The 19,837-nt window shown below is 45.8% G+C and overlaps 1 protein-coding gene across 2 annotated transcripts in view; it reads left to right on the top strand.

Moving 5' to 3' along the window:
• tamalin (trafficking regulator and scaffold protein tamalin) overlaps positions 1-5,226 on the top strand; it is a 31,861-nt gene extending 26,635 nt beyond the window's left edge. Inside the window, exon 8 of one of the 2 annotated variants that reach the window (XM_041180395.1) lies at positions 1,931-5,226. In XM_041180395.1, the coding sequence (XP_041036329.1) occupies positions 1,931-2,376 (446 nt within the window). In that variant the 3' untranslated portion in view covers positions 2,377-5,226. The remainder of the gene's footprint in view (positions 1-1,930) is intronic. The other variant, XM_041180396.1, reaches the window with a different exon arrangement.
• The last annotated feature ends 14,611 nt before the right edge of the window (positions 5,227-19,837 follow it).

Consider the following 19,837-nt stretch of genomic DNA (forward strand, 5'->3'; position numbering starts at 1 on the left):
GCACTTTGGAGGGCTGAAGGGCGCAGCGGCTTTGGAACAAGGCGCGAAAAGCTGCTTGAATGGCCCGCAAAAGTCGGCGCGCTTAATACGCTTTAGATGCCTGTGGGTGATGGCAAATGGTCAATGGCATTTGCCCAAAATAGGTGCCTGCCCGCAATATGAGGAGACAGTACAAGTGGCAGAGACAGCATTGCACACGGCTCATTATATACAGGCACAAGATTGCTCAAGTGGTCTCCTTCAGAATCCCAGCAACATTGTCTTCTTGCATTTTGCCACAAGAAGTTAGTATTTTCCTTGATTCACTCCCCTGAAGGTTCTGCCATTCACACTATTTTGTGCGCACTGCTGGCCAAGTTATGACCATGCATGTTGCCAGCATGGAACTCATCAGATTGGTTTAGATTCCAGTTTCACAACTGGCCGCAGTGGGATTTGAACACCCGGTCGTCTGGACTTGCTGATCTAGTGTTCCAGACCGGCTGGCTCTCTTCCTGCTGCAGTCCCGACCAGGAATAGAACCTTGGGGGCTCCTTTTCTGGTCGGTTTGACTGGGCTCCTGCATGGGTAAAACCACTGAGATGAGTAAGTTATCCCCCTTTGGTGCAGTGCACCATCCCATTCTCCCATCCGAGGTCTGAGTTCTTTGAAGTTGGCAGCAGGGCACTACAGTCAGCCTCACAGCCTCAGGCAAATGGAGGTGAAGAGGGGGGGAAACCACCATTCTGGCAAGTGCAAGCAAGTTATCATGATGAGACTTGACTGTGATGTCCTAGGAGCATGGGCCCTGGTCGTCTTCTGTTCTGTTGAGTTCCCTGACCATGACAGTCCCATGATCCAACAACAATGGAGTTGTTGACCAATCATTGCAATCAATCACCATCCACAACAGGCCCAGGCATGACATGGGAGCAAAAGGTCAAATTCATCTGTTCCTCTCCAGCCTGCCACACTTTCCTCTTTTTCACATCTCACATTACTCCAATTCTGAAAGAAACCTTCTCTAATTGAATCAATCCGAGCCCCTTCCACCATCTCCCTCGCAAGTCTGTTCATTAGATTGACCATTTCCTCACTAAGAAAGTGCTTCCACAGATTAATTTTGAATTTGCCCCACCCCGTCAACCACACACCATGTCCCCTGGTTCTACTGTTCTGGACAAGGTGAGACAGCTTGTCATGGTCCACATTATCGAGGCCTATAGAATCCTAACAACAGCAATTTTATCCCCTTGTGACTTACTCTTCTGCAGTGAGAACATGCCCAATTTGCATCCTTGCTCCTCATAATCCAAACCCTCAGTCTTTCCAGTTGCTCTCTTCTCCATCTTTTTGATAGCCACTTTCTCTACTGTGGCGATCGGAACTGGACGCAATATTCTAAGTGTGGTTGCACCAATGATTTGTAAGATAGCAGGATTTCCTCACTATTTTGGTTTAATGTTGAACTGTTAATACACCTGACGTCTGATCTGGTTAACTCACTACCACTGAGTGCCAGGTAGCTTGCTAATTCTCACTGTTTTGTGCCCAGGTGTGCAGTCAAGGTCTGGCCTGTCCTGGTTGCCCTGGCACCTATTAACAGACGACCATGGTTTTATGTGTCTAAATCCACTTTGCACCAAGCACCTTTTAAGATGCCCTTATTCGATTATAATCAGATACTGGGAGGGCTTCGTCGGTAAGCTAGCTCCCCACACTTACTCTGCTAAAGCTGGCTCCCTCCCCCTTTCCAATGGCAGAATTGTAGATCCGGTGGAGAAACTGGGTCTACGATCTCGCCACAAAGATAACGGAGCTGGATTTGGCTGTGTGAGTGGAAGGAGCTAGTGCAAAGATGCCAGTCTCTTGGAACCCAAGTGCCAGCGTAAAAGTGGCGAACCTTCTAGTCTGTAGTCCTCACCGCCTGGTGTTTTTGCCCTCTTTCCAGGGATTGTGTCAAAAGATCCGAGTGTTTATGATGCTATCGAATCGGTCAGAGCCAGCCTCTTTGGTCAAGGCCGCTCCCCCAGCCCTTCCACCCAGAGGCAGCCCCGTTCCAGTGGCAGTACCTGCAACAGCGCCATGGAGGGCAATGATGAGCCCATTTATCAGACTTGTATCTTTGACCCCTTAGACACGGGCAGCGACGACAGCCACAGCACCCACAGCAACGAGGTGGTGCTCGCCAAGAAGGCGCTGACGAGGAGTGTGAGCGCCAAGGCTGGCCATAATGGAGTCTCCTCTTCCTCTTCCCCCTCCTGGGAGAAATGCAACAACCAGACTGCTTTTGGGACACTGCCAAGGAAGTCCAGGAGAAAAAGCTTGCGGAAGAGGCTGCTGAAGTATATCCCTGGGCTCAACCGATCTGTGGAAGAGGAAGAAAGCCAATTGTAGGCAAAGTGACGGCACATTTATTTATTGTGTTCTCCATTTTCAACGCTAAAATTATACATGACAGCCGCTAGAAGTATTATGGACAGGGCACCAGCAAAGGCAAGGTGACCAAACTGCTTACATTTAATGCCTTCACACAGCAGGTGGTTTGGGGAAGGCGGTGCGGGTTGTGAGAGTTAAGTGTAATCGTTTTTGACCTTTTGAGATGAATCGGGTGCACTGCAATGGTTGTGTGCACTCTTTGTGGTCCTCTGTAAAAGATTACTTTAACTATTCCTTTCCAGTTGTTTTCCCCGCCCCCCCTCCCACTCTCCTAAACTGCAAGGGAGAAAAATTGTAAGGTTAAGGGGAAAGAGCAGGGGAGTGGATGAGTTGGATAACTCTTGCAAAGGACCAGCGTAGGCTTGATGGGCTGAATGGCCTCCCTTGCTGCATCATTCTATGATTCTGTCTCACCTAAAAGGCACAGACTCCCACCCCAGTAAGGTTCCACAAGTGCCAGCAGCCCTTGGTACCTTTCCCAACTGGCTGTTCTTCAAGTGTGGGCCTAGGCAATGCTTACCCCCTTCCAGCTCCACATCCTGTGCTCGCCTGACATCCGCACCCACTCCAGCAACCGTTAGCGCACAGTGACCAGGAGCAGGTAGCCGAGCCCCCTTTTCCTCCCCCCTCCATTTGCAATGGCCTCTCCCCAACCCATTCGCAGCCCTGGCTGAACTTGGCTCAGATCAGGGACCAAACCCGAGACCTTTCCTGAGCTGAAAGGCTCAATGGCACGTTCCCCCCCGCCCACACACACACAAGGATATTCACCCATTGAGCCAAGCTCTCACCCTTCTCACTTGCTCTGCCCAAATTCTTTTTGCTGCAGTGCAGAATTTTGGCCTTTTCAGTTTTCTGGATTCCGACCTGTGTAATCTGTTCCATCACAGCTCTGACGCACTGTTGGGCAAGCTGTAAACAATCTGTCTAGAGGTTTCTAGCCTCAGTCGTTCCACTTTCAGTTCCACATGAGGAGAAGGAACTTGATATTTGATGGCTGTTTTAGCATTGCTGCCTTGTTAGCTGTTTCGAGCTTTTTTTTCCCCTCTTCCCTCACAACAGTCTTTCTCCTTTTTCACTTTGGCCATTGCCTGACAGTCCAAATTAACTCTCCCTCAACGAGAAAGGATTAACAGCAACTTGCAGCCTTAAGATTGGGGGGGGGAGGAGGGGGGAAGTCCCAAGGCACGTTTGCAGGGGCGCAGGTCAGAAATAAATGAAGTTTGAGGCGATATTAGGGGCAGAATTTTACGCCGCCTCCTGCTGGGATTTTCCGGTCCTGCTGAAGTCAAGGCACTTCTGAACGGCTCGCTGTATTTTTTCGTACCCCACCCCCACCACTCCAGGGCTGGAAAATTCCCCCCAAGGAGTGAGCTCACTCAGAGGTTGGCTGTGAGGAGAAACTGGATCATAGGCTGCGTGGTAACTGGGTGAGGTCAGCGGGGTGGGGTTTGGACTGACAGCCTCTCTGTTTTCAATAGGCTATGTATCTTCACAAACATTTTGGTTTTGACCCTCTCCATTTAAAAGTCAGAACCCATTTCTCAATGTCCGATTCTTAATTGGGACGCTTGGCCATTAGGATGACTGACACTCAAACAAACTCAGCTGCTTTTCCAGCTCCACCATTGAACCACCTTCCTATTCCAAGTTAAACCTATTTCAAGCTGTTTCAGTTTAATGGGAACCCACAAGCAATGAGGTGTACATACTATAATTGAACTTCAAACCTGCTGCTGGCATAAATCTGTACAGCGAACATTTTGCTCCTCTTGTCTGAGATCTGCCATGGCTATTTCCCAATTTTCATCTCGGATTTTTCCCCTCTTGAAGACACTGGGGTTGATTTTCTTTTTAAATTCTTTTTGTCTGCACTTTCTGGGCGATACTAACCGAGTGAAAACCACACAGGATCTGTAACGGGCAGGCGACCCACTCTGCCAGTTTACCACCCAGGCAGCGATGACAAAGAATTGCTCTACTGACTCCTGTTGGGGCTCCCCAGTTGTTGATAGACCCTTCCCCTACCCACACAGTGTCTCAACCAAAGGTTGTCATGCACATCCTTAGGCGGTGATTGTCAGCTGGCTATTCGACTGTGGGAGCATCCACCAACCAGGCCCTTTTTTTTCCCCCCTGTCCTTAATAGCCTGTCCGAGATTTGTTTTATCCAGTAGGGCTCGATGGAAGCACTGACTGATTTTCTCCTTTTCTCTGGCCCAAGGGCATTGAGGCCAATTGCAGCCATTCCACTGCTGCCATCTTGGTTGACACCAACACCATTTGGAAGACCTTTTCCACAACTAGTTGCACCCCGAACACAGCCTTATAGATATATATATAGAGAGAGAGAGAGTCTGCAGGACTTAGCTCTTAGCTTGCAGATTGAGTGCCTACTCCCAAGGTTTGGCAATCAAATTAGTTGTTTTGGTTCAAACAGCAGGACTGGTTTGGTGGAACTCCACAAAGATTTTGGATCTATATCATTAAGTAATACTGACTAGAACGGAGCAGCAGGTCTAGCCATGGTAAGAGCTTGAGTTTATTGCAGGACTGAAGGGGTTAAAAGGAGCAGTAACTGGAGGGACTGGTAGGTTTTTACTGCATGTCTAAGCTGACTGCCTCACAACAGAGCTGGTCTGTAAATAGCCCTGCAGTAGCGTCTGTATTCAGTGACCACAAAGGCTTGAAGACACCGGTTATGTGAGAAAGAAATATATTGCTGACAGTACATGCTGTGGGAACTGCCAGTTTTCAGACCAGAATCTTTCAAAAACTTGAAACGCAGTCAAGACAGGAAATAAAGTGGAGGAGGAGGTGGGGGATGGGGTAGGGGAAGGAGGAGGAGGAGGAGGAGGAGGATGCCAGCATTGGATGAGACAGGCTAAAACAGTCGGCGCTCGGCAAAAAGGAAGCCTGGTGGTAACAGAAAACAATATGTCGATTGAAGGATGGCTGTACCCTTGTTCGGGCTGGAGCTAAGCCGAAAGGTTAGGTTTCCACAAGGCTTGAATTCCTAAAGCCTGAAAGGCCTCTGACCAGCTGTCTTTGGACACCCATGTGTTTCTTAACGTTGACTGACAGTAATCATAATACCTGGCATTATCAGCTAACGGGAAAGGAAGAATCTCATAGTTTAGATTTTGGGGACATTAGGTGTCATAAAGTTGACCATTTTTGTCCTTTTGAAGCCGGATAGGAGAAGGCTAACTTTACCCATCTTTTTGATAGGTCAAGCTTACCTACCGTTGCAAATTTTCAAACAAAATTTAATGGTACATTTCACTGTTTAAGAGCCTGCAGTAACCTGTTATGGACAATATTAAATAAGCCCAGTTAATGGTCTAGGTATTTGTAATATTACCCAAGGTGTCGGCTGTGACTCGGTTGTTTGCACTCTTTCTCTCTGAGGCAGAAAGCCCATAGCTTTAAATTCCACTTAAGAGACTTGAGCACATATTCTAGGCTGACCCTCACACTGCCAGTATTGAGCGAGTGCTGATTTGTCAGAAGAGTTGTCTTTTAGATGAGACATTAAGCAAAGGTCCCCTTTGCCCTCTTGGATAGACACAAAGGAGCCCATGGCATTATTTTGAAGAAGAGCAAGGGTGTCCTGGCCAATACTTATCCCTCAAACATCACTAAAATAGATTAACTGTTAATGATCTCGCTGCTGTTTTGCTGTGTGCTGATTGGCTGCTGTGTTTCCACTATTATGTCAGTAACTGCACTTCACAGAATCATAGAACTGTTACAGTGTAGAAGGAGGCCATTCGGCCCATTGTGTCTGCACCAGCTCTCTGAGCATTTTAACTTCGTGCCAATCTTTTCCCTGTAATCCTGCACGTTGTTTCTTTTTAAATAATCATCGAATGCTTCAAAAATACTTAAATGACTGAGAAGCACTTTGGTTATGTCATGTTATGAAAGGTGCTATATAAATGCAAATCTCTTTTGTTATTGGCTTAGCAAAATTCAGCCTGTTTGCACCAGTGCAGCCTGTTCTCCATGTCCTACCAGATGAAACTGCTGACACTAGTTTTGCTAGCACACATTTGCCCAGTCTTCCTCCCCGCTCTAGGATACAGAATGCCTGAGTGCCTTTCATAGGCTCAGTTCTGCATGAAAATCCAAAGCGGACCAGGAGTCTGTTCTTTCCTGTTTGTTTGTTCCAAGGATATTCTGAAGGTTATACCCTCTTTTTGTATTTATGCAATTCTACTTTGCAGTGTTTTCACTTCTCACATTGTAAGGAAAATTGTGCATGTTTTAAATGTGAGAAAAGCCATTTGTTCTGAAAAATACACCACGGCAGTCTCTCTTTCCCATTTTCTTTCTGTTTTTGTCACCTTTCTCATTCCGTTTGCCTCATTTGCTTTCAGTCTATCTTCTGAGGCTTGGATAGGTTAACTTCTTGGGAGAGACTAGAACTAGGGGACACAGGTTAAGAATAAGAGGTCTCCACTTTCAAGATGGAGGTGAGGAGGATTTTTTGTCCTAAGGGGGCTGTTAGACTGTGGAATTCTCTTCCCCCAGAAAGCAGTTGGAGACGGGGCCATTGAATGTGTTCAAGGCTGAGTCAGATTTTTGATTGGCAAGGGAGTCAAGGGTTATGGGGGGGAGCAGACAGGAAAGTGGAGCTGAGAACATAATCAGATCAGCCATGATCTTATTGAATGGTGGAGCAGGCTTGAGGGCTGAATGGCCTCCTCCTGCTCCTATTTCATATGTCCCTATGTCCTGTGTTTCTATGCCAGTCTTTGTGCTCCATATGAGCCTCATCCCACCCCGTTTCATCTCAATCAGCACACCCTTCTATTCCTTTTTCCCTAATGCACTTACATAGCTTCCCCTTTAAATGCATCTGTGTCATTCACCTCAACCGTTCCTTGTGGTAGCAGGTTCCACATTCTAATGGCTCTCTGGGTAGAGCAGACTCTCCTGAATTTCTTGCAGGATGTATTGTTGACTGTCTTACATTTATGTCATGAACTCCCACACAAACGGAAACATTTTCTGTTCTATGAAAGAGTCTGATGGCCGAATAATAAAAAAAACTGGGACATGACTACAGGATTGAAACTGTAGCTGCTCATGCATGCATCATTTCTCCAGCGCAAAGCATGTGCTAAGTTCAACTTTGATTATAATTGGATATCTTAGCACATGAAGTGTCCCAAATTGTGCTGCTTGTGGCAGGACGACATGGTGGGGATGGGGTGGGGGGGGGGGCGCGTGGGGGGGGATGTTGGGGAAGAGGTTAGGTTCAGTTGCAAGGGAGCAGGGCAGAATGGTCAGTTTTCCCTTGGTGGGAAGTTCTTGTTGTGAACGTGCCATGTAAACCATATTTAACCAGATTTTAGTCTGGAATTACTTTAGTGACACTTTACAGATTGTGCCATGGTGCCTTCAAGGAAGAAAACAAAGGCAGATGCTAGCCGCAGTTCAGTTTTAAAGAGGTACCTTTGTATTAAGTCAAAAGTTGATAGTTTTTTTTAATGTAAGGATATTAAGGGGTATGGAGCTAAGATACAGATCAGCCATTGTCTAATTGAATGGCGGAACAGAACCGAGAGGCTGAATAGCCTCCCATTCCTAAGCCATAGCTTTATAAGTTCTTTGAATAATAAGAAAGCAACTTCTGCACCAGATGGAGCTGCACACTGAAATGGCAACTTTATTTTAAAAAGGTGATTTTTATGATACAAGTTTTATGATCTAGGAAGATAAGCTTCAGCCAAATCACATTCACATACTCAGTTTAGACATGTTGCTGGAGCAGTGGGGTCTAAAGTTAATGCCCTTAGGTCTTAGGGGCCTAAAACGAGTGCAACAAATTTACCTTTGAACTCTGACCTATCCATGGTGACACTCCATCGCTGCGCACCTCTGGAATTAGGGCCAGTTGAGGAACTTAGGCCCCAGTGTCACCAGAGATGTCAGTTGATCGTAGAGTTGGCTGTTTAGAGATTATGCTACAAATCCTTAAACATGTCCTTTTGTCTTCTATCTTAGTATCCAAGAAAGGAATTTTATACAAATATGTTAAGGACTTGTACAATAACTGAACAGCATGATTTGTGGGCTTTAGTTAATAGCTTGTTTAATCCAAAATAATTGCCCAGTTTATTTAAACATACACTGAGTCACTATTGTCTTCATGTGAGTAATTCTGTGATATTTTGTAAATATCTTTTTCCCTGATATGTCTAATGTTCTACTAATATTTATTTTAATATTCTATTTTGCTAAAGTTTATGTTGTGATAAGTTGTATGAAGAAGTTTGTCATTAAAAGCAGCCAGTGTTCTCAAAACAAAATTTCGGGAGCATGTTTGTAAAATAGAAGATTTGACATTAAACGTTTTGAAATATTCTGTGAAGTGTTTGTTGTCTTTTTGTAGTCAACAGCAAAGAGGGCAAACAAGGGGGCCACTTGGTGAGGGACCTTGGAAGGGCTCACCAGTCACCATCTAGTTGACTCAAGAGTGGGAAGTTGGATCCCCAAGGTGAAACCTTTAGCAATCTGTTCATTCCATCAACTCTCTGCTAGTCTGCAGGACTGCGAACAACTGCAGCACATGGCCCTCATTGGCAGCTCTTGGCTTTCAATTAGTCGCAACAATTTCAGCTTGTTATTTTTGTAGCCAAGCATTAAGCGTAGGGATTCTGATTGCAAGTAGCACAGATCGGAGCAGCTCTGCACAAATCGACATGGGCAACCCATTCCCTTATACATGGTTTAGAATTGGCACATTTGAGGTGTTTAGGGCAAGTGCTGCATAGATTAGTATTGATGTACAGACTGATGCAAGAACAGGCAGCACATGGAAGTAGTCTAGGGGCAAATAGTATATGGGCTGGTAACGGACAGCTATCATATTTCACCCGGTAACCACTATGATCCTTTCCCAAAGTTTTTCACGTATACTGGCTCTCCCACGGTAAACTTCCTCTTGCGGCTATGCCAGTAGTGTCTAGTTTTCTGGCTATTATACATGGCTTGATACAGGAACAACATGGCAATGATTGATTGCACAATGCAAGCGTTTCTCACGTGTCGGTGCAGACTCGATGGGCCGAAGGGCCTCTTTTGCATTGTGTGATTCTGTGAAGGAGCTTTTGATGACCCCATACAAGAAAAGCACTGAGCAAAAAGTGCTCCACATGGGACAGTAGCATCAGTCAGTCACTCCCATTATGCAACATTTCAACTTCACATCTTTCAAAGTAATTTTTAAATCAGCCAGAATTTTGACAAGCTTGCATTTTGAGGAGTGATAACATGCCTGTAAGCCCCGGAAACCATGGGGTGAGAGCTCCATGCTATGAGCGGTTATGAATGTGCTTAGCCGGGGCAGTGTTTGGAACGCTTATAATCAAGAGAGAGAGAGAGAGAGAGAGAAATTTCATTAACCCATAATGTTCTGTCAAAATAGCAATGAGGCCAATGGCACTTGCTGTTATTTATGTACAGAGGGTGCAGCAACTTCAAGAGAGGAGCAGATGCGTGGTTAAACTCAAAAACCCAAAAGCTGCACCAAGTCCAAATTGCACCATTAATTTCACACAAACAGCGTCTCACTGTCTGTCTCACCATTGAAATGCATTGAGTGGCGTGAAGTTGCAGTAATTGCGAGGTTGCTACTGACTAACCTCGCCATAGAAAAGTTAAACTTTGCACACTTCAGGCTAAGAAGCCTTCAAAAGATGTGGAAAGTGTTGATTCCTGCTATTTCTTAGTGGAGTCCACAGACAATTTACTTAATTGCATGGCCCCTTTAAATTTCTTTGCGCAGCTCTGCACGCATGGTGATTCAAAGGGACCAACTGGTGCACGGCCTGTGTGGGCTTCACAGACGGGCAACTTAAAGAGAACATTGCTGCCGGCCAACCTCTCTGGCACTGAAAATGAACTAATAACTGTGGAATCTCATTCCTTCAGGTTTTAATTATTTTTGGAGATTTTCAATTCTGTTTCCTTTCTCTTTTAATCCAATCTTCCTTTCTATACCTGATTTGCTGTTGTATTCACCACTCTAATTTACACATCCTCCTTGCACTGTTAATTTCTCAATCTTTCAATCTGATAGCTTAAGGAGCTACACAGTTGCTTACCCTGTTCACTCACTTCCAAGGTACCCTGATTCCCGGTGCTACAATATTTATCAGCTCACATTTTCAGCAACTTACTGCATAAAAAAAAACATTTTGAAATCTAAAGGCACAGGGGCATGTCAAGCTAATGGAAAACAACCATTGCAAAATACTGCAGATCTTAGACATCTGAACTCGTAACAGAAAATGCTGGAAAAACTCAGCAGGTCTGGCAGCATCTGTGGAGAAAGAAACAGAGTTAACGTTTCAGGGCTATGAGCTTTGACAATTTTTAATGAAAAGTCACAGACTTGAACTGTTAACTCAGTCAGCCTGGCAGCATCTGTAAACTGAGAAACTGGGTATTTCCAGTATTTTCAATTTTTATTATAATAATAGAGGTCTCTAGGTGCCCTGCCACAACAGATATAGCTTATTGAATTCAACACCATTCTAACTTATGGGAAAGAGGATGTGATTTGAATTTCTTTGACATCTCTTTCCCACCAACACAATATTTTCTGACCCCCCCACCCCCGGCCCAATCGCGGAAGGTGCTGCCTCTCTAGCTGAGGCCCAGCTCCATGGGTACTGGTCACCCTCCAGTACCTCAGTCAAGTGCCTGTTCTTCATAGTGAGCCAGAATGGTGAGTAGCGATAGACTATTCGACTGTAGCTGGCATCACAGCAGAGCCTGATTTTGTCCTCGGCCAACGTGTGGGCAGGCCAGCTTCCGGCATTGATCAGCAGTGGGAACTCTATGGGGTTTCTTGCTCTTGCTCACACTCTCACCCAGGGGTACGAAGCCCAATTGTAACAGCCCTGACAGTGCCCTGGCTTAACTCAGCATTGACAGGGATCAATCCTGGCGCTTCAGTGACCTGTGTGGCTTAGCATCACTGTCTGCTTTTACTGTTACCTCTCGAGCTGTAGGGGAAGGTGTATTTGCCTAATTCTCTGCTTTAGTGACAAGCTCAGGAGGGGGAGGGGGGATGTGGCAGGGTAGGGTGAGGGGGTTGGGTAGAGAGAAGTTCACCAACGACCATCATTACGAAGCAAAGCCAAACAATGCATATGTTCTCACTAATTTACTTGCTGCCTCCCTGTGAATTAAGTCGGCGTCAAGTAACTCGGGCGTGACGAAACATTCCAATTCAGCTACGAGCACACAGGCAGCGGAGCACAGACTGACATCTCCCTGGTGACTTCCTGTTGCGAGATTATTCCTGGAAAATGAGTTCTGTGACCTGCTTTTTTTTTCCCTCTCTCCCCCTCAGGAAACAAATGTGCAGCAGATCAGCAGCTTTTGCCTGAGTGTTTGACAGGACTGACCGGTTAACCGAGCAACCTCTGCGGCTGAAGAAATACTCAGCCCTTGAATTTGGCTCAAAGCAAGGCAATAATTTCTTCTCCCAGCTCCTCTTATAACAAGCCCTGGGCTACACTAATTTGCTGGGAGATTTGGGAGGGCCCAGCCCTCTGGATTTGAGCAGATAGCGTCACACTTTCTGCTAGCTTGACCCGCTGGGAAAGGTTTTTGTAACCCATGTAGGAAGGGTGGTACCTTCACTCTCTGATGACTCAGTGAGGGCAAGTGGACTGTGTGCCCACTTAGGTTGTGAATCTTAATTGAGACTGCTTTTTATAATTTAATCTTTCACGGGATGTGGGCGTTGCTGGCTAGGCCAGCATTTATTGCCAATCCCTAATTGCCCTTGAGAAGGTGGTGGTGAGCCGCCTTCTTGAAACACTGCAGTCCCTGTGGTGTCGGGTCACAGAACTCATTTTCCAGGAATAATCTCGCAACAGGAAGTCACCAGTGAGATGTCAGTCTGTGCTCCGCTGCCTGAGTGCTCGTAGCTGAATTGGAATGTTTCGTCATGCCTGAGTTACTTGACGCTGACCTGATTCACAGGGAGGCAGCAAGTAAATTAGTGAGAACATACGCATCATTTGGCTTTGCTTCGTAATGATGGTCATTTGGTGAATTTCCCTCTCCCCAAACCCTTCACCCTACCTTCGTGTAGGTACACCCACAGTGCTGTTAGGGAGGGAGTTCCAGGATTTTGACCCAGCGACAGTGAAGGAACGGCGATATATTTCCAAGTCAGGATGGTTAGTGACTTTGAGGGGAACTTCCAGGTGGTGGTGTTCCCATGTGTCTGCTGCCCTTGTCCTTCTAGACGGTAGTGGTCGTGGGTTTGGAAGGTGCTGTCGAAGGAGCCTTGGTGAGTTCCTGCAGTGCATCTTGTAGATGGCACACACTGTGTGTCAGTGGTGGAGGGAGTGAGTGTTTGTGGATGGGTGCCAATTAAGTGGGCTGCTTTGTCCTGGATGGTGTTGAGCTTCTTGAGTGATGTTGGAGCTGCACTCGTCCAGGCAAGTGGAGAGTATTCCATCATACTCCTGACTTGTGCCTTGTAGATGGTGGACAGGCTTTGGGGGGGTGAGTTACTCACTGTAGAGTTGCCAGCCTCTGACCTGCTCTTGTAGCCACAGCATTTATATGGCTAGTCCAGTTCAGTTCAGTTTCTGGTCAATGGTAACCCCCAGGAAGCCGCCAGTGAGATATCAGACTGTAACCAAAACAGAATTACCTGGAAAAACTCAGCAGGTCTGGCAGCATCGGCGGAGAAGAAAAGAGTTGACGTTTCGAGTCCTCATGACCCTTCGACAGAACTTGATATCAGACTGTGTTCTGCTGCCTGTAGCTGAACTGGAATGTTTCGCACACCCAAGTTACTCAAGTAACTGACCTGATTCACAAGGAGGCAGCAAGTAAATTAATGAAAATGTTGATGTTTGAACTCATTAACACTGTCCTCCTCATTCCTCTTAGGAAATTACTGTTGGAGGTCTCCATTAATGTTAGAGGACAGAACACTATCCTCCAAAAGTGTTAACCATCTGTCCTCTGTTAACTCCAACAATAATTTTCAGTTTCAAGGTATTTCCAAAGTAGGACTCCAACTTGGCCGAAATCATGGAAGGAAGCTATCCACACAAAAGCAAAGTACTGCTGATGCTGGAAATCTGAAATGCTGGAAAAACTCAGCAGGTCTGGCAGCATCTATGGAGGCAGAAACAGAGTTAATGTTTCAGGTTTGTGACCTTTCATCAGTAAACACAGTGGAAATATACCCTCTGGCCACTGTGTCCCAGCGACATGATAAACGCAGTGGGTAGTCTCCCTCTGGCCACTGTGTCCCAGCGACATGGTAAACGCAGTGGGTAGTCTCGCTCTGGCCACTGTGTCCCAGTGACACAGTAAACACAGTGGAAATATACCCTCTGGCCACTGTGTCCCAGCGACACGATAAACGCAGTGGGTAGTCTCGCTCTGGCCACTGTGTCCCAGTGACACAGTAAACACAGTGGAAATATACCCTCTGGCCACTGTGTCCCAGTGACACGATAAACACAGTGGGTAGTCTCCCTCTGGCCACTGTGTCCCAGTGACACAGTAAACACAGTGGCAATATACCCTCTGGCCACTGTGTCCCAGCGACACGATAAACGCAGTGGGTAGTCTCCCTCTGGCCACTGTGTCCCAGCGACACGGTAAACGGAGTGGGTACTCTCCCTCTGGCCACTGTGTCCCAGTGACACAGTAAACACAGTGGAAATATACCCTCTGGCCACTGTGTCCCAGTGACATGATAAACACAGTGGGTAGTCTCCCTCTGGCCACTGTGTCCCAGTGACACAGTAAACACAGTGGCAATATACCCTCTGGCCACTGTGTCCCAGCGACATGGTAAACGCAGTGGGTAGTCTCCCTCTGGCCACTGTGTCCCAGCGACACGGTAACTGCAGTGGTAGCTTCTCTCTGGTCTCACTATTTGCTCATTACAGCGATGTACATGAAAACCTATCCAGTGAAAATTGGATTTGACCACCTGGATTAGAGAAGAAATTTTGACAATGGTGTAGCTGTCCTGTATCATGACTTAATTTGGAAACTGAAATGTCTAAAACTGACTGTTGCTATGCATAACATACATATCAAACTTGCTGTAATTCATACTCTGGCGTAACCCGGTATTAATATTAATACTTAGCTCTCATTCTTTTTACATGATGCAAGCCACAAGGAGAACTGGAAGCAAGCTCAAAGAAATTGGCTGCAGTCAGCACATCGATCTCAAGTTAGAATCCATCAAATCTATTGATATAACAGAATCTGTCACCTGTCTGATGCACAATATAGCATACATAAATTTTTGTGACAAAGCTTAGTGTTAAAAGGAGCCTAGTCTGATCACAAATTGACCTGACAAGCTGCTTAAACTAATTAGTCTCTAGGTGACCTGAGGAAAGCTAAGCAATTAGAAGTTGTGTCCAAGTTATATTTTAGCAGCAGAAGAATACATTGTTCATTATAATGCTTGACTGCCCTGTTCTTATCAAAGGGGAGATTTACATTGCACAGTATCATCGCAAGTTCATTAGGAAGCATATCAACATAAAAACCTTGATGCAGATCTTTCTCTTGGCCCCAACATTGATGCCACTTTATTGAGGCAGGACTGCTGCCTCAGCTTTTGCCCATGCCCCTGATCCCCAGCCACATTTTTATTATTTGGGTCCGTTCCCTTTCTTGACAGATTGACAAATCACCCCATTAATAGTGTCCTTACGCTGGGAAATAGCAGCCCTAACTTTCTGTTTCAAGGTTAATTTGTTTTCACTGCAAAAATGCAGCAACTTTGTGAGACCTCTGGTGAGGTTAAGGGGGAGCTGCCATTTTTTTGCAGCTAATGGCAAAGTGGCGCAAATCGGCCAGTGATGTGTGTGGATCCACAACTCATGATGGCCGGGATTTTCTGGTCCCATTGTGGGCGGGACCCTCTGCGGGCAAGGCGGCGCCCCAGCTCGGAGTCCATTGACTCGTGGTAGGACCGGAAGATCCCAGCGGCGGGCGGGTGCAGAAGAACCCACCCACCGTGTCTCTTCCTCGCCACACATTCCTGTGCTTTTTTATATATATATCCACTAATAATGCCCAGCATCATTAAACTCTCCGCTATTCTTCTGACGCGTACCAGGCCATTGTAGGAAAATAAGGGTAGAATGTATGACCCTAAAATGAGGACGCATTATGTCTGGTCTGGTTATCACCCGTCCTGTAACTCTGCTTAACCTGAACACTGCACTTGCGCTTGAGACCTACTCTCTCCTCCATTAAGACCATGCAAGATTGTCTAGTGACCTTAAAAAAAATGTGAGTGGACATGTCCCAAAATATGTCCATGGAGGTTCCTACTGGTTTTCTTTATTCTTTGGGCAGGGTCTTAGGTCAGCATAGTTAACTGCCGTGAAATTTTTAACATTTCTTTGTGGGCATTGGATCTGGGGCATTGAAGATCTGAAGCACATCAATGTTTTTGCCATGCTCTTGAATAGTTGCTGTGGCACCAACCCTAGCATGACTCAAAAGTGTAGCACAGCTCCAGATCTTTAACAAGTTATCACAGGCTTCACAGGCTAGACTCGTCTTCATTTCCTGTCACTCTTTCTTTTTTTTTTCAAGGACATGCGAAGGGGTGGGGTGGGGGGAGGCGGATGTGGTTTAGAGCTTTGTTGCTGCTCAGCAGAAAAAAAAGTAATTGTCAAATATCTTTCATGTACAGAGAGGAAATGGGAAGTCACCCAGTTGACCACAGCTATTATCGCTGTAGTCATAACATAGCAACAGTTGGATGCAATCCGCGTGACTGCAGCTGGTTGCTCGCTGAGCCATGATGGGAAATTCGACCAGGGAGGCCACACATTACGCCAACCATGCGTTGCTAAAAGCCCCTTTCACAGGCATCACTTAATATTGTGGCAGTGGCAGCTCATTAAAAGCTTGACTTTGGATTTTTTTTAGAATGCATATGGTTTACCATTTTTGAGAATTGAATAATCTTTGAAAGTTTGATCAACTCCTCGAAAGCTGGTTACGAGCAGCACATAAGGGGAATCCTTATGAGCTAACAGCTTAGTTTGCAAATAATCACTGCTTTACTAGCAATTAATTATTCTTTAGAGAGTGATATTGCTCAAATTTTGTTTTTAGAATCTGTTTCCAGGATGGGGGTGCACACTCATGACCTCAATACCACACAGGGGCGTCAGTCTGAATTATGTGCTCAAATCTCTGGAGTGGTCTTTGAACTCAAAAAGCCATCAGACTCAGAGACAATGGTGCTGCCAACTGAGCCAAGGTGCACCTATCAGGTGCATTATTCATCTGTAGCTCTGTGTTCTGGTTTATTGGAGAGTAAGAGTACTAAGAGGCAAAAAGGAGCAGGGATGTGCTCTGAACAGCATGCCTACCTCCACCACAAACAGCTTAATTGCTTATCCATCTGTATGTGGGATCTTGCTGTGTACAAGCTGGCTGGTGTGTTTCCTCATGAAACAACAGTAGCCACCACTTCATAAAAGAATTAATTGGTTTGGAAGGATTTGGGCCATGCTGAGGAATGTAGCAAGGCGAGATTTAAAATCTTTTGTTTAATCTAACCAACTCCCCATCCATGTCCTTCAATCTTCTCGCTAGGAAAACCACATCTAAATCTATTGAATCCAATAAACCGTGTCCTTCCCTGCTGAGTGATTTCACAATTTATCACTCTCTGAGTGAACTGTTCTCCACTGACTTTCCTTCTTACTCCTAATGGCTGTATCCCCTGTGATTTGAACCCTTCGTGATAACAAATAACTTGAGCATTGCTGCAAAAAGACACTTTGATGAAGCTGGTATTCCTGCGATTGTCCTGATGAGTGCAAAACAAAAAGCTTTGACAAAATGTCTTTTTCAGCAATGCTCAAGTTCTGTACTACAAACAACTATAGCAAATAATTGGTATGCTCTCGATTCCCTTCATATCATTGAAGGTTTCCGTTAAGTGACTGGAAAGTTTCCTCATGTCTGCATCATACGCAGACAGCACAGTGCCCATCACTCAAAATAAATTGTGCTGTATATTGATAAAGACCAGTGGAATTTCCAGCAGAAATTACTAAATGGTGACCTCATTCATTTTCTCCCTGGGACAGAGACACTTATTGGGATCATCTAACTGACATAAACTAAGGTTGGAATTTTGGGATTGCCCTGCTCTCTATAGCTAAGGACCACACCGTATGCTGCATTTGTAAAATAGACAAGCAACAAGCTAGTGCCTTTCAGTGTGGCATAATGGTTATATTACTGGCTTAGCAATCCAGCAGCCTGGACTGATGATCTGGAGATGAGTTCAAATCCCACAATGATAGCTGTGGAATTTGAATTTCATTCAATAAGTTTGGAATAAAAAGCAAGGCCTGAGTCTTGCTCTCCTTAGGTATGTGCTTTGTGCTGTGATTTCTTGCTGGCTGACCAATTAATTAGCAGCCAGCGTGAAATGTGCGCAGGGAAAAGCTCAGTGCTGCTGTGGGATAAGGGTGGGTGCCAAGACAAGTGAGGGTGCAGGCAGGTGCTCCCTGAAGTCTGACAGCTACTGGGGCACTGCAGTACTATAAGAATAAAATGAGGTCTATGAACTTCCGCACGCTGTGTCAATACTGCAAATTCAAGCACCTGATAGCGGACCTCATCCCTCAAGTGTCTTCTTTTACTTTACATAACCGTGAACATTTTATCCCTGCGGGTGTACCTACACCACATGGACTGCAGCGGTTCAAGAAGGCAGCTCCACCTTCTCAAGGATAATTAGGGATGGGCAATAAATGCTGGCCTGGCCAGCGACACCCACATCCCTTGAAGGAATAACGAGAAACACTCCAACAGTGATAACCTTCCCGTAACATTATTGTGAGACCATTCACAGACAATATTTCATGCAGACTTGACATTTTTCCATGGGGCGGAACCTTATGGCCCCATTGTGGTGGGGGTGGGGCATTAAAATGCGGCGAGCCATACAAAAGCCCACTGCCTTCAACAGGGCTGTAAAGTCCCGCTGGCATAAAATTCCGTCCCATAAGTCCTTGATGGGTTTCCTGTATTTTTGCCTCAAGTGTTTCCATAAGAAGTGAAACTACACCAGGAAATATCTAGAAAGAACAACGTTGTTTCAATATTTGCCAAGTCTTGTATCTGCGGACTGCCCTCACAGGAAATTGAGACAACTAATTGCTTCAAAACAGAACTGGGATTGAGGGTTCTTGAGATAATGACAGATTGAGGTGTTGAAGGAGGCCACATACATTGTTGCTCCTTCATTGTCACTGAATCAAAATCGTGGAACTACTTCCTTAACTACCAGCACTGTGGGAGCACTGCTACCACACACACTGCAGCGGATCAAGACGATGGCTCACCATCACCTTCTCAAGGGCAATTAGGGATGGGAAATAAATGCTGGCCCAGAATGAATTTTCAAACACATGGGCCAGAATTTTCCAGCCCCTCACACCGATGGGATCTTCCGGTCCCGCCAATGTAAATGTAGGTTTCAATGGCTCATTGGCCCCGTTGTTGTGGGGGAGGGGGGGAGTGCTTTTTTTATTTGCTCGTGGGATGTGGGCATCGCTGGCTAGGCCAGCATCTATTGCCCGTCCTAATTGCCCTTATTCAGAGGGCATTCAAGAGTCTGAATCGCTCTGGGTCTGGAGTCACATGTAACCAGACCAGGTAAGGGCGACAGATTTCCTTCCCTAAAGGGCATTAGTGAACCAGATGGGCTTTTACGACAATTGGCAATAGTTTTGTGACCATCATGGCTGGAAGATTCCAGCCATGGTTCCTGTGCTGTTGGGGTTTGGAGGGGAGAATGTTGTCTTAGGGACCGCAGGTTGGGGCTGACACTAAATCTTTGAATATTCTGGAGTTTTGCTTTGCTTATCTATGGGAAGCTTCGAGTGTCAGCTCAGTGGGTAGAACTCTTGCCTTTGAATCACAAAGCTGATGTAAAAGATCACAAGTCACTATTTTGAAAAAGAGCAGGGGAGTTCTCCCTGGTGTCCTGGCCGATATTTATTCCTCAATCAACATCATTATTACAGATTATCTGGCCATGATAACATTCTGTTTGTGGGAGCTTGCTGTGCTGTGCGCAAATTGTCTGCCGCATTTCCTACATTACAACAGTGTCTGCACTTAAGTACCTCATTGGCTGTAAAGTGCTTTGAGAAGTCTGGTGGTTGTGAAAGGCGCTATACAAATGAAAGTCTTTCTTTCTGGAGATTGAGAGCTAGATTTTTATCCTTGAGGTGGGCTAGCAGGAGTCTGGAAAATTCCAAGCTCGGCCTTCCCACCTTGGGAGAAAGGGCCAAGCAAGGCAGGCATATCATTGTGGGTTGAGGAGGGGTTTTGCAAGTGTGGGCTGCAT

Source organism: Carcharodon carcharias, chromosome X (assembly GCF_017639515.1).
Source record: "Carcharodon carcharias isolate sCarCar2 chromosome X, sCarCar2.pri, whole genome shotgun sequence".
Taxonomy (NCBI): domain Eukaryota; kingdom Metazoa; phylum Chordata; class Chondrichthyes; order Lamniformes; family Lamnidae; genus Carcharodon; species Carcharodon carcharias.